This window comes from Pagrus major, chromosome 5, assembly GCF_040436345.1.
Source record: "Pagrus major chromosome 5, Pma_NU_1.0".
Lineage (NCBI taxonomy): Eukaryota > Metazoa > Chordata > Actinopteri > Spariformes > Sparidae > Pagrus > Pagrus major.
In genome coordinates, this window is record NC_133219.1 from 10,493,329 (window position 1) to 10,506,432 (window position 13,104).

Sequence of the window (13,104 nt, forward strand, 5' to 3'; positions counted from 1 at the left end):
GTCCTGATATTATGTTGATCATCTCTGCTTTGTTGCCAAAATTTCACGGCCGGTTAGCTCAGTTGGTTAGAGCGTGGTGCTAATAACGCCAAGGTCGCGGGTTCGATCCCCGTACGGGCCAACTCAGTTTTTGTTATTTATAATTATGCTGTTTATCTCTGGCAGACATTACTCCTTAAAGATGCATGAGAATTTCAATTCACAGTTCAATCTATTTTTTTCTTGAAAGGAGGCGTGACTATTACATTTCATGACAGCTGTTTGTATAATAAGATGAAGGCTGGATTAGTGCATTGGTGCAATTTCCTATATTAGTTTCCGTTTAATCATGTGACCACACATTGAACACAAATGCCAGATAGTATTCCAGCAGAGCAACAATAGGTAAAGGGTGAGGCATTTTTGACCCATAGCAGGTTAATGCTATGGGGCAAAGGGTAAAGTTATGGTCTCAGATGACAAGGCCATTACAAATTGTTACACAGATTGCTCTGCCCTTGTAAATACAACTACACAAGTTTGTGTCTTGTAAAATAGGAAACTCTTGGGACATTTTTGTATCAGCCTGAAAAAGAATATCTATAATCCAGACTTCCCTCATATCTTCAGTTTACCTCTAGACTGCAACCAGCCAGTCTGTGGCCTGTAGAAAACTTAATTTTTAAAATGTCTGTCATTTTTCAACCTGCCAAAATGACCATGCTTCACCATCCTGAATTTTGTAACAGCATAAGTATGAAATTATGAAGCTATGAGTTTATCATCCCTTCTGAATCAAATCACATCAAACTGGGTCTGATAATATAACAATGACATTTATTGGCTTTGGTTCTGTTACATTATCAAGTGTTAAGTACATTTAATTCATTCCAGTAAATCAAAATCATGCACGTTATCAGGCATTAGGTAAATTCATTTAAAAAAAGCATTACATATAGTGTTCTGAATTGATTGTCAGTTATCATAATGCATGCTGATCAGATAATAGAAAGCAGCAGACATAACAAATTAACATTATTGTAAACTTTTTTTTTTTTAAATCAGTGAATGAGCACATGGCAGGTGAGACACAACAGATTGTAATGCACTGGGGGACTTGACAAGGTTGACACGATGGGGTAAAGATTTTTGTAAACTTAAAGGTTTATCGTGTCAATTCATGAATAAGATTTTGTAGATCACTCACAGATATCCTCCAAAACATATTCAGCTGTGATTAATCTAACATGTTGCACCGATTACATTTCTTCATTTCTTTATGGGAAGGACAGATTGAGATCCCTGATTACAAAGTATGATTACATCCTGAGTTAAGAACTGTTGCTCTAATCAACACCAGTCTCCAGCACATGCAAGGCCACATGGATCCTCTGAGCTCTGTTTACTAGCTATCTTCTCCCATCACCCCTGTCAGGGTTTGCCTGGACAGACGTGCTTGGTCGTGAGAATGCAGATGGTTTTCCCACACTCCCAACACTGTTGCTTGTTGTGTGGAGAACCCTGCTGGGTCTTTCTCTTACACAGGGAACACACATCTGCAGTACCTTTGCCTCCTCCTCCACGTCTTTTGGATTTCTTGGACAGAAGCTGTTGAAGCTCTTTAAGTACGGTGTTGTTTGGTGCCTGTGCGATGCCGACCACCTCCACTCTTTTGGGATCAAACACACAATCCTCCTCACGGCCACTGGGCACAGATCTCATGCCACACTTGGGGGGCACCCAGGCAGTGTCATAGCCTTTTGAATGCCAGGTTAACTGCAGAGGATGATTGTCCTTGTCAATACGCTTGACACGGCCAGGGCGCACACGTAACTCAAAGATCACACGGTCTGAATTTGAAGTATTTGCGGGATAAGCAGATGCTTTATTCTTATCACGACTGACATACACGCCCTGTCCCAGCATGCCACCTGATGACTGCTTAAAACCATTGGCAATGATGAGCCGTGCGCTAGCAACGCTGGTCCCATGGAACATGTTGTAGACGCCTCGTTTTTGGGGTTTCTGGGAGGGTGCCAGCTCCACGCCAGGGAAAGAAGCACCATCGTCGACCACCTCCCATCCTGAGAAGTGCACTGACATCCTGATTTAGGAATGTGACGGATCTGCAGCTCTGTGAAAAATAAATACAGATGTACATGTGGCACAATGATAGATAGATAGATAGATAGATAGATAGATAGATACCTTTGTTAATCCCCAAGGGGAAATTAGGTATGTTAGAGCAGATTGAAGAGCAATCAGGGTGTAACTAGCTGCCAAGAGTACTGGTATTATTTACTAGGGTTTAATCTGTTCTCTTCAATTTCAAAACATTTTTCATGTTTTAATTTTTGTGATTACTTTTTTCTATTTGGTTTATTAGTCAGGAACAACACTTATTAAAGCTGCTACAAGAAACTTTAATTATTTTTTTGTGTAAAGATCTTGATCTGGCTGGCATTGGCATTTGTTTTGACTATGATTGAAAAAAGTATTCTTAATTTAATACTATGTTTTTAAATTATGGCTGTTTTTTTTAGAAGTAATGTATCGATTTGTGTCTGTGTAAGATCAATACCTGTAAGATGACCACTCGGAAACAAATTAAACTTTGTTTTAGTGCCGTTTTCTCAGGCTGTGAGATCCTTAAATTCATCTTGAGCCCAAAAACATATTTTTGCTTTTATGACATATCAAGCCCAGATAAGTTGGAATCTGACCCGGTGACAGGCATCAAGATTAACTACATATATCTAAATAGAAAAAGCCAATCATCAGTATTGAATCGAGACTGTTTCATAATCAATCAAATGTTCCTTGTATCAAGTTTAATAAACGTTACTGTACATATGCCAGAATTAGTCCAGAGGCTAGCTGTTTTAACTGGCAACCCAAAATCAACCTTAAATCAAAGTCAACCTATTTATATTTGTCTTTAAATTCACTGTATTCCTTCTATGTTGTACTTAAAGCACTCCCTTTCCTTTCTAGTGCGGAGGCGCTATGCAATTGAACCTGCCTGTGTCTGTTTCTTCCTCATATTTTTGATCATGTTTACTCAGTGTGACCTGATGTTTGTCCACCTTTTACCTGTCACTACCTTCAATCTTGCTATTTTCAGTATACTTGTTCTCTTTGGTTTGTTAACTTCATTCAGCTTTACTACGAAGGCCCCTCGCACTTTTCCCCACATGTCAGCCTTAACATTATCATTAACATCATCAGACACTGTTTCATGACTCCTGTTGGTTATTTTGTTCACCTTCAATAGAAATCTAGCAAAAACAAGTTATTTATCCGTTAGAAACATTTGACTCTTACCGTGAGTGACGTGTTGTTTCAGCTGTCGGCTCAGTAGGTTTTACTTTCTATTCCGTAGGTTTCATTTACAGATTTGATGACGTCACGTCTAACATGTTTCATGGCCGGTTAGCTCAGTTGGTTAGAGCGTGGTGCTAATAACGCCAAGGTCGCGGGTTCGATCCCCGTACGGGCCACTAAGCTTTTCTGTTAGCAAATCCATTGTTACGACACCTCACTCACGGTAAGACTCATGATCCACTAGTTTGAATGACGTCATATCAAACCGTGACAACTATCAGCCGCACCGTGACGAACTAGTTAATACCAATCATTTGGCTCCACCACCATGGAAATATAACTCCAACATTCACTATTACTATCACTATCTGGACTATTACAGCTCTGTATTTGTACAGAGTTCCTGAGGGAAAGTGCCAGTTGGCTCGATGGAAAGCTGAGCAGGAAGTCTGCTTGGGACGACGAACTATCCAAATTCGCCTTCTCCGACTACCGTTTCGATTTTGCTTTGAATGACCCTGCAACCCGCATCACAACTTGAGCTGCATCGGTGTTGTTTACTTGGCATCGATCCAGTCACGTGACAGGTTTTTTTCACGCCGAAATAGCTCAGTTGGGAGAGCGTTAGACTGAAGATCTAAAGGTCCCTGGTTCGATCCCGGGTTTCGGCAGAGTTTTTTTTCCCTTTCGCATCATATCAACAGTGAAAACAAGTTCACACAGTGAACTAGTACAAACTGCTGACCTACATTTCTCTGAAGGTGTATGGACTTGTACTGCAACACTAAACATGCTGATAATCAAATTGGTAAGCTTCATAATATATGAAAAATGTGACATTAATTAATGTAGTGTTTATTTGACATGTTTTAAGTCATTACAGTATGTCTGTTAAGCTGGCTTTAAATCTATCTTGCGATGTTGTATGTATGTCTGACAGGGTGGTAAATCACAGCACAACCTTTACAAACTCTTAATACAGCAGGTGTCTGTTTGCACCTTAAAAGGTAGTTTTCAGCCAATAAACACAGAGAAGACGAAGAATATAGAATATTAAATCATCCATCTTTGCTCACTACATCTTTGCCTGTCTTACCCTCAGGTGTGTACAAACTACAGGTTATGAACTTGTTTTGAAATCACAAAAATGAGAAACTATCGGTTAAAATACAGTGGCATCATGTAAACAAACTGGCATTTAAAGGGTTAAAATCATGAAAACGAATGAATATTTGGTAGTTATTATCAGGACTGTTGGTTGAAAAATGTAACCCAGCGAAAGTTAAAAATAATATTAAGTATTTTTATGGCAGGTTTTGACATGGAACATTTTGTTGTACCAAATGTCTGAGTAAAATCACTTGCACGAGGACTAAATATTTCGATTTGCTGCATATAATCTCTCAATCGATCACGCACACACACGCACGCACGCACGCACGCGCGTCAGTGAAAGTCATGGTAACAGAACGTTGACCAGAGCTGTAAACACTGCAGGGATTATTAATTTCTCATGTGCATCTGGACCTGACACAAGTCGACCTGCTGCGAACCTGTTTGTTGGAAAGTTAAAATCTTGGATTAACTGGAAAACTTCTTCTGAGACAAACCTTCGGATTACTGAATTTAAGGACAACTTCTGCAACAAGTGGACAACTTTTATCTGCTGGAAACATGGCTTCTCGTGGACCCCCTGTGGCGAGGCACCTGCTGTCCAGAGTCGGACGGTGGATCAGTGGCTTTGCAGGTAAGACATCTTTAATTATTATACTGAATGTATTTCTTAACCTTCTTAGACGCTTAGAAATGTGTTTCAGTTGAAACTTTAGTTTGATTATGGTAAATTGGTGAATATACAGACAGGGTATTGATAGAATTTTAGTTGACCTTTGAGGAAAAGTCAATTTTGGGTTACACTCAACGTTTTCTCGGTGTAAAATGATTTTTAGATGGTGAGAATGCACTAAAAGTCCGGGAAAGGTGAGGAATGTGGTAACAGTTGTGTAGTGATTTCAAAATACTCTTATTTTCGTTTGAGGGCCTCAAATTGATCAAATTTGGCAGCGAAATTTTAGGGGAAAAATGGCGACTGGGCCTTTTTTCAAACAATGCCAAAAAACATAATAATATCGTGCGCCATGGAGAAAATAGAACTTGTGGAACGTGCCTGCGTAAACAAACCAGGGCCCGTTTCTCCATGTGTATAGCTGAGTTTGCTGTTTTGATTGTTGAAGTGTTACTTAAAATGGATCAGAAGATGTTGTTGGAGCAAGTTTAAATGATCATATATCATATTTATGAGAGATGAGAGCGGTTTGTCATGCAGCGACTGTGCACGTCCTACGTCCAAGATGCCACCGTCTCCTCCACGCCACATGATTTGCCACTGATTAACAACACACTGGCTTCAGTAGTGTTTTTTTTTTAAATGTGTGGTTCTTTTGTCAAAAAGTCCTGTTAATTGCGCTCGATTTAACATTAATCAAGGTACACACAGTTTAAACAGTTCTGCGCGCATGTACATATTATGTATATATGATTCTATTTCTATTTCTACTCGGACTCTTCTTCTTACCTTTTTTTTATATTGTTTATTTTTCACTATTATTATTGTTTATTGTTATATTGAACTGTCCTTAGGCTGCTCTGACGCACACATTTCCCCGTTTGCGGGACTCATAAAGGAATTTCTGATTCTGATTCTGATGTGATGTTTTCCTCTCAGAAACGTTCAGTTCTCACAGTGCCATGAACAATCATCTCTCTATAACTGACAAGCTTCAGAACCACCTGTTCCCACAAATGCTCCATTATTTCCTTTCCACTTTTATTTTGCAGTTTTAATGTCATTGTAATATGATGCAGTGTGACATGGATGTGGTTCTAAGATTCGAGATGTGTTTTCAGATCATGTGAACAGGATTATTATGTGGAACTGTGTTCAGCAAACATGGGTTAAATAGACTGATTCTTCTTATACTGAGTACAGACAGTAGTACTATGTTATATATCTATATACAACTCAACACGTTAGCTCTTCATGCCCTCATCACAGCTACACTGTGCTCATTAAAGGGAAGATACAAATTAAATATGATTTGGTAATGCATCTGGTGCAGTACAGTAAGTCTAGATATATAGGAATATAGCAGAAATTCACATGTCTAAAAATGATTAGTCTTTAAGCCTCCTGTTTAAGTCTGTTTAATTAAAGTGCAGAATCTAACTGTTTTATACTATTTTTCTTCCTCAGGTGGCTCTTTTTGGCCTTTTAGTACCCGTGTTGCGGAAAGTCCTCCTAATGACCCAGTCCTCCCTGACTATGAGGAAGAGGAGGATGAGACTAACGTTGTTGGACTAGATATTGTAGATGGGCTTTCGGCAGGTGAGGCTCTGAGGAGACAGGAGGGTCTGAATCTTGCTCAAGTAAATGCCAGACCTCCTTCTCCTCCTCTCCAGCCGATCCCATCACCGCACAATGGGATGGAGAGGCCACAGCAGGGTCATGCTCCTCCTTTTCCTGCCTACTTTTCTCCCTACTCCTTCCCCTGTGCTGTTCCTCATCCTGTTCCTTATGATTTCCCTCTAGCTGCTCCCGCTTTCCCTGCTGATTTTCCCCATGCTGCTCCTGTTTTCCCTCCTGCTTTCCCTTTCATGGATCCTTATGCCTTCCCCCTCGCAGCTCCTGCTCTCCCTCTAGCTGCTCCCGCTTTCCCTGCTGATTTTCCCCATGCTGCTCCTGTTTTCCCTCCTGCTTTCCCTTTCATGGATCCTTATGCCTTCCCCCTCGCAGCTCCTGCTTTCCCTCTAGCTGCTCCTGCTTTCCCTGCTGCATTCCCTGCTGGTTTCCCTCCTGCTTTAATGTTCATGAATCCTCATGCCTTCCCTCAAGCAGCTCCTGCTTTCCCTCCTGATTTTCCCCATGCTGCTCCTCCTGCTGCTCCTGCTTTTCCTCACACTGACCCTCACGCTGACTTTGATGTTGAATTTGAGCGGCTGATTAACATGTACAGGTGGCCAGAGGAGGACGAAGACTCTGACTTCTCTGATACAGATGATGAGCAAGTGGTCCCCAAATTTAATGCATTTTGTCCCGTTGAGAACACTGGACCAGTCTGCCTAGAACATTTTTCCAAGGACGATGAATCCCCCTCAACGCCAGGCCTCAGCTCCTCCACAAGGAGATGCTGGGAGGAGGGCGACGAGGATGAGGCTGCTGCAAAGAGGCCAAGGTGGTCTGATGAGAGCGACTCAGATTGACTCTAAAATGGATGGACTGACAATCCTCCATCAGAGCAATCAATGAGTCTACATTAGCTCTTCATCAGCTGTCAGGAACTAAACCACTGGATGGCTGCAGTCTGTGTTTTTGCGTTTGTCTTTGCGTCTAGCAGGACCAGTGATTTCCAAGGTAGCCTTTGCGTCTGGCAGGGCTGATGACTGCCCAGGTGGCGTCTTGTACTGGGACCTGTGTCATCATATTGGTAGAAATGAAGAATTGATCTTTTCAAACCCTGAGGGCTGGCCTTTGTGTCTGGCTGGGCAAGAAAAGCCTCAGGTAGCCTTCGCGTCTGGCAGGGCTAGTGACTGCCCAGGTAGCGTCTTGCACTGGGATAATTTCCTCATATTGGCAGGGATGTTGGATTGACCCTTTATAATCCTGACTGCTGGCCCTTGCATCTGGCAACGCAGTCAACATCCTGGGAAGCTTCTTTTTTGTTCTACATTGGTCCTTTTCTGTCCTGTCTTTTTGTCCTACCTCTTCATTCCACACAGCGGCTGGATCGACATTTCTTTCATCCTGGGGTCCAGCGACGCCCCAGGTAGCCCTCGCGTCTGGCAGGGCTGTGGACACTTTGTGCATGTGGCAGGTCAGGAACCTTCATCTTGGTTGTGTGAAGAGGAAGACAGCAGAGAAGAACAACTATAAAACAAAGAAGCATACTCTCTTACCACCAATTAAGCGTCCCAGAGGCTGTTGCACAGGAGCAATACATGCAGGCATTTGCGTCAGGCGGGGTTGCCAACATACCAGGTAGTGTATTTTCTGTCCTACCTCCTCGTTTCGACACAGCGGCTAGATCGACATTTATTTCATCCTGAGGTCCAGCAACACCCCAGGGAGCCCTCGCGTCTGGCAGGGCTGTCGACAACTTGTGCACGCGGCAGAAAACCAGAAACCCACCATCCCTGAAAGGACATCATCTACTAAAAAGGTAAGTATGAGCTTCTGAATTGTAAGCAAATCACATTCAATAATTCTAAGACGTCTTACTAACCATTTATTTTATTGTCCAGCTGAAAAAAGTAAGTACAAGCTTTTGAACATGCTACATACTGTATCCCACACATATAATTTATTGAGTAATTCAAAGTCTGTCTGTCTTACTAACAATATATATACTGTTGTCTCTCTTACTCCCCCACTTAAGCCGTGGCTGTTCACTGTGGACGAAAAAGGTAAGTACGATCTCCTGACCTAGCTATAATAGAAAGACGGAAACTAATGTCTGTTGTTGTGTGAACTAGCTATACATACTGTATCCCACACATGCTTATACACATAATATAGCTTATTTTGTCATTTAGATATGTGTCTGTCTTACTGACCATTAAATACTATCCTCTCTCAAACTCCACCACCTGAGCTGCTGCTGTTCTCTGCGGATGAAAAAAGTGAGCACGAGCTTCTGATATCTTGATAAAGTAACCTCAAATATTGTGCAAACTAGCTGCATACTGTACACTAATCACTAATCATTATTTGTTTTTCTCTCCTCTAATCTGTCTCCATTCACCTGAGCTGCTGCTGTTCACTGTGGATGAAAAAAGTGAGTATAAGCTTCCGATTTGTCAAGACAGTAAACTAGCTGCATACCGTATGCTATACCTGATTATCGATTTAGTATGACTTTTGCTGACCATTATTTATCTTTTGGCACCACTCGAGCTCCTGCTGTTCACTGTGGACTAAAAGGTGTGTCCAAGCTTCTGAAGTTACTTAGAATGCGCTGAAATTTAATATCCACATGTCACTTTGCCAATAAATACGCTAATACTTGACTGATGCTGACAATGATACGTATTTTTCTTCTCTTACCTTTCTCACCACCCTGAGTTGCTGCCCATCACTGTGGAAGAAAACAGCAGAGACCCAGAACACATACTCCAGACCAGATCGGAAGGACGGCTCTACACAGGACAGGCTGGAGAGCGGTGGTCGTCTGTGACTGAGGTTTGAACTGAATTGAAATATGAAATTCCCTTCTTACATAATAAAAAACACTCAAATGTATTTGTTTTGATATCATATTGCAGGACTCCTCCTGTGCCCATGACAACCCTGAGAGAGGATGTTGACTAGACCACACTAAGGCAGCATCACAGCAGTCCACCAAGCTCACTGTGTCCACCTTACTGTCTCAGTTCAACTGGTTTCAGTATCGTATTCAATAAAACACCAGGACATCTGAAGTGACGCTTTGCATTGTGATATTTTTCTAACCTCAGTGATGTTAATGTGAAGTCTTTAAGTGGTGAATAACCTGCATGTGTCATAAAATGTCTAATTGTTAAACTGCTCCTGAGATGAGAGGAAGAAGTGGAAATAATGGAAAAGAGAATTGTGATCCATTTCTTTGCAAAATAAAGTGGCATGCACTTTTATGAATACTAAGATCCAAATAATTGTTTTTTTTCTATGTTTAATCTTGTATTTTCATTGGTTGAATTTGAATAATATAAAAGGATCGTAGTTCAGTCTCACTGCTTGAAAAATGTCGAAAAATGTCATCAAAAAATCGACAACAGAATTTGATCTTGTCAAGGAAAATATTCTTCTGAGGGCTGTAAATGAATTCCTTCTCCCAAAGCAAAGCTCGCACCCATACAGGTGCCTTCACATTGTTTGAATATTTCATATATAATATTTGAAATCAGTCCATAAACACATTTAAGCCTCCACATACCCAACAGATCTGATCAGATCTTAACACTTCAGAGAGGAGAGAAGTCTGTTAAAACGCACACATACACACACAACTCCTTTCTATCAACACAAGTCTATGAAGGAATCAATCAAGGGCCGAGGTGGAAGAATTGCCCAGATCTGGTACTGTTGGGCTTGTTTTGACAGGAAATCACAATTTGAGTGTGTAAGAAATGTAATCACATGTAATCATTTATTTAACAAGGTATTTGAAAAAAATTAAAATTCTTCAGACTCCTCACAAGTGATTGCACAATGACCGACAAACCAAAAGAGTAATGACAACAGGAGCATAAGGCCCAATACTTGTTGTAACTCTCTGGAAATGTGATATTGACGTGATTTACACACATGGGGCGTGGGCAGAGATAGCTTTTGGGCTTGTCTTCACAGAATTTCAGAGGTAAAGAGGGAAAAAATTCTGTTTAAAAAATCATTCTTTTTCAGGCAGTGATTGCACGATGACTGACCTGCCAGAACGATAGTGACAAGAGGACCGAGGCATGAAGAGAGAGAAAAATAAGCAACTAACTGAAAGCCAAGTGTAAATTTGAGTTTTAAAGGGGCTCTTTGTTGTGCACTACGCATGAGACACCGGCTACTTGATGGCTGATTACACCAGTGTGGATGAAGATACTAACGGGTGCAGCAGGAGGAGCTGATGTCTTCATCTGGTACCTTCAGACCACCAACCCTCAGCATGCACTTACTGATCTGAATGTCTCCACTGCCTGTGTTAAGATCTCTTTTAATCATAGTGACACCGGCCCTCTCATACTCTTCAACAGTAGCTGTGTCACATTGCAGAAGCAGGACGATGGCCTTAATGGGATCGTTGAATTCCTCCTTCTTGTACCACAGGTACATTGGGTTACCCTTGGTGCCCTGGTTGAGGTTAACACTAACTGACTTGTACTCTTGGTCCTGAAGGATCTCAAAGTCATCATCATCAGTGGAGGCTTCTATGAGCACCTGTGTGTTTTTCAGTGAAAGCCTGAGAAAGCTTCTTTATGGCAGCAGAGTTAAATCATTTAGGTGACGGCCTTGAACTTTTGTTCTCCTTTTTCTTCAGTATAAAAAACACTGTGATTTATTATGACAGTGATGCTACTGGTAATATAAGTAAGTATCAATGGAATATGTCTTCTTATGTCAAACTTTATACCAATGAAATCAATCAAACTGATTCAAGTGGCTGTTTGTCAGTAATGGTGTCTGAATTATTGAATATTAAGGTTCTGTATCACCTTATTCTGCACATGTCCTGCTTTTCAATAAAAACACGTGTGCATGAGAAGTGTGTTTGCTTCAGACTCCACATGATGAACTTAACTTCCTTCACTTTGAGGATGATCATGTTTTCAAGAATGTTAGTTTGGACTTTTGTGATTAATTTAAATAAAGATGCTTTATTATCTGCACATTTGGATTAACATTCATACATTAACATATTAAGAACACATCAGAATGTGTTGCCCCCTATTTGGTTGGAGCATGAATTCAACAGGTGGCCAATTCTTACATGTTGCACCTTTAAGGACCAGACCAGGTATCATTATAACTTCAGAAAGGTGCATCATTTATAATGCAAGCCACCTATAATATCTAAACATAGAAAATACATTACATTTCTATTATTTCTGAATGCCTTCCAGATATTCTGCAGTAACTTGAGAAGAGTAAATACAACAAAATAGTTTTGGGGGAGTGGCAGGAGTATATTGTGGCAGGCAGAAGTCACCACACCAGGTTTACAGAAAAGGGCCGAAGTTATTCGTACAATGCACTTGTTGTAATAGTCATTTACACTCATTAATTATCAGCCCTATATGTTTTAGTGGAATGATAAATTAACTCTGTTCCTTTAGGTTTCGATTTTGCTCTGAATATCATACGATACAACACAATCTACATATTTCTGTCACTATCTGTCTTTTACTACGTGAAGTTCTAAGTCATCAGTCTTCAGTTTTCACGCCGAAATAGCTCAGTTGGGAGAGCGTTAGACTGAAGATCTAAAGGTCCCTGGTTCGATCCCGGGTTTCGGCAGGTTTTGCTTTCTTCGCCGCTCACGGTGAACACAGAAGCGGTATACGACAATGTACATACTATCTTGTAGTGTCCCTTGTGGGCAGGAGCATTCAATACAGTCATATACACATGTAGTTATGCCTTTGACCTCATATAAAGTGGTTAAAAAACAAAGTGCATAGTATTGGAGAAATACCTTGTCGAGACTCATTAAAAAAATGGCAACATTTCAAAATAAATATTTAATCACGTTATTTAACACAAATATCAACAATAATAGCATCAATATAATATTGTGTAGTATTACATTTTTATTTATTACAAAGGACAAGTGTTAAGTATGTTACAGTATTTTATTACAATAGTGCTCTTTAGTTTTAGAGTCAGGTCTTAAGTGCAAAAGTGACACATCATGTCAGAATCCTGTGTGTTTTTAATTAAAAGAAGATGAAGTGGGATCAAGTTAATTGGCAGACATTTAATCCTTTTACCTTTTTAAATTGAAATCGTACATTAACTACACCTCTCACTGACATAGGCAAATATGAATGATTGAAAGCAAACGATCTTCCACAAAATATTAGATTTCTTTCATTAAGCAGCTTAACATCACACAAGAGGTACCCCACTTAAAATTTCTTGATCATTTCTCTGATTATTAAATTTAATTAAATAGATGTGAGCTCAGACAATAAAGTGTTGGATGACAGGCCTTTAGGTTTGAAAATAACTTATTGGAAACTATTGCTTGAGGACAGGTTTGACAGTAACAAGGGCCTCCT

The 13,104-nt window shown here is 40.4% G+C and overlaps 1 protein-coding gene and 4 non-coding genes across 5 annotated transcripts; 4 read left to right on the forward strand and 1 right to left on the reverse strand.

Annotated features, from left to right (window-relative positions):
* Positions 1-47: 47 nt before the first annotated feature.
* Positions 48-121, forward strand: trnai-aau (transfer RNA isoleucine (anticodon AAU)). Its single transcript has one exon. It is a non-coding gene; the product is annotated as a tRNA-Ile (tRNA).
* A 673-nt stretch (positions 122-794) lies between these two features.
* LOC140995624 (uncharacterized) lies at positions 795-3,358 on the reverse strand. The gene is made up of 2 exons (XM_073465704.1): positions 3,304-3,358; positions 795-2,113 (listed from the first exon to the last, which is right to left on the reverse strand). Exon 2 carries the CDS (start codon positions 2,080-2,082, stop codon positions 1,411-1,413), a length of 672 nt encoding a protein of 223 aa, XP_073321805.1. The 5' UTR covers positions 2,083-2,113; positions 3,304-3,358; the 3' UTR covers positions 795-1,410.
* Positions 3,359-3,405: 47 nt separating this feature from the next.
* Positions 3,406-3,479, forward strand: trnai-aau (transfer RNA isoleucine (anticodon AAU)). Its single transcript has one exon. It is a non-coding gene; the product is annotated as a tRNA-Ile (tRNA).
* A 422-nt stretch (positions 3,480-3,901) lies between these two features.
* trnaf-gaa (transfer RNA phenylalanine (anticodon GAA)) lies at positions 3,902-3,974 on the forward strand. The gene has a single exon. It is a non-coding gene; the product is annotated as a tRNA-Phe (tRNA).
* Positions 3,975-12,267: 8,293 nt separating this feature from the next.
* On the forward strand, positions 12,268-12,340 carry trnaf-gaa (transfer RNA phenylalanine (anticodon GAA)). The gene has a single exon. It is a non-coding gene; the product is annotated as a tRNA-Phe (tRNA).
* Positions 12,341-13,104: the final 764 nt, after the last annotated feature.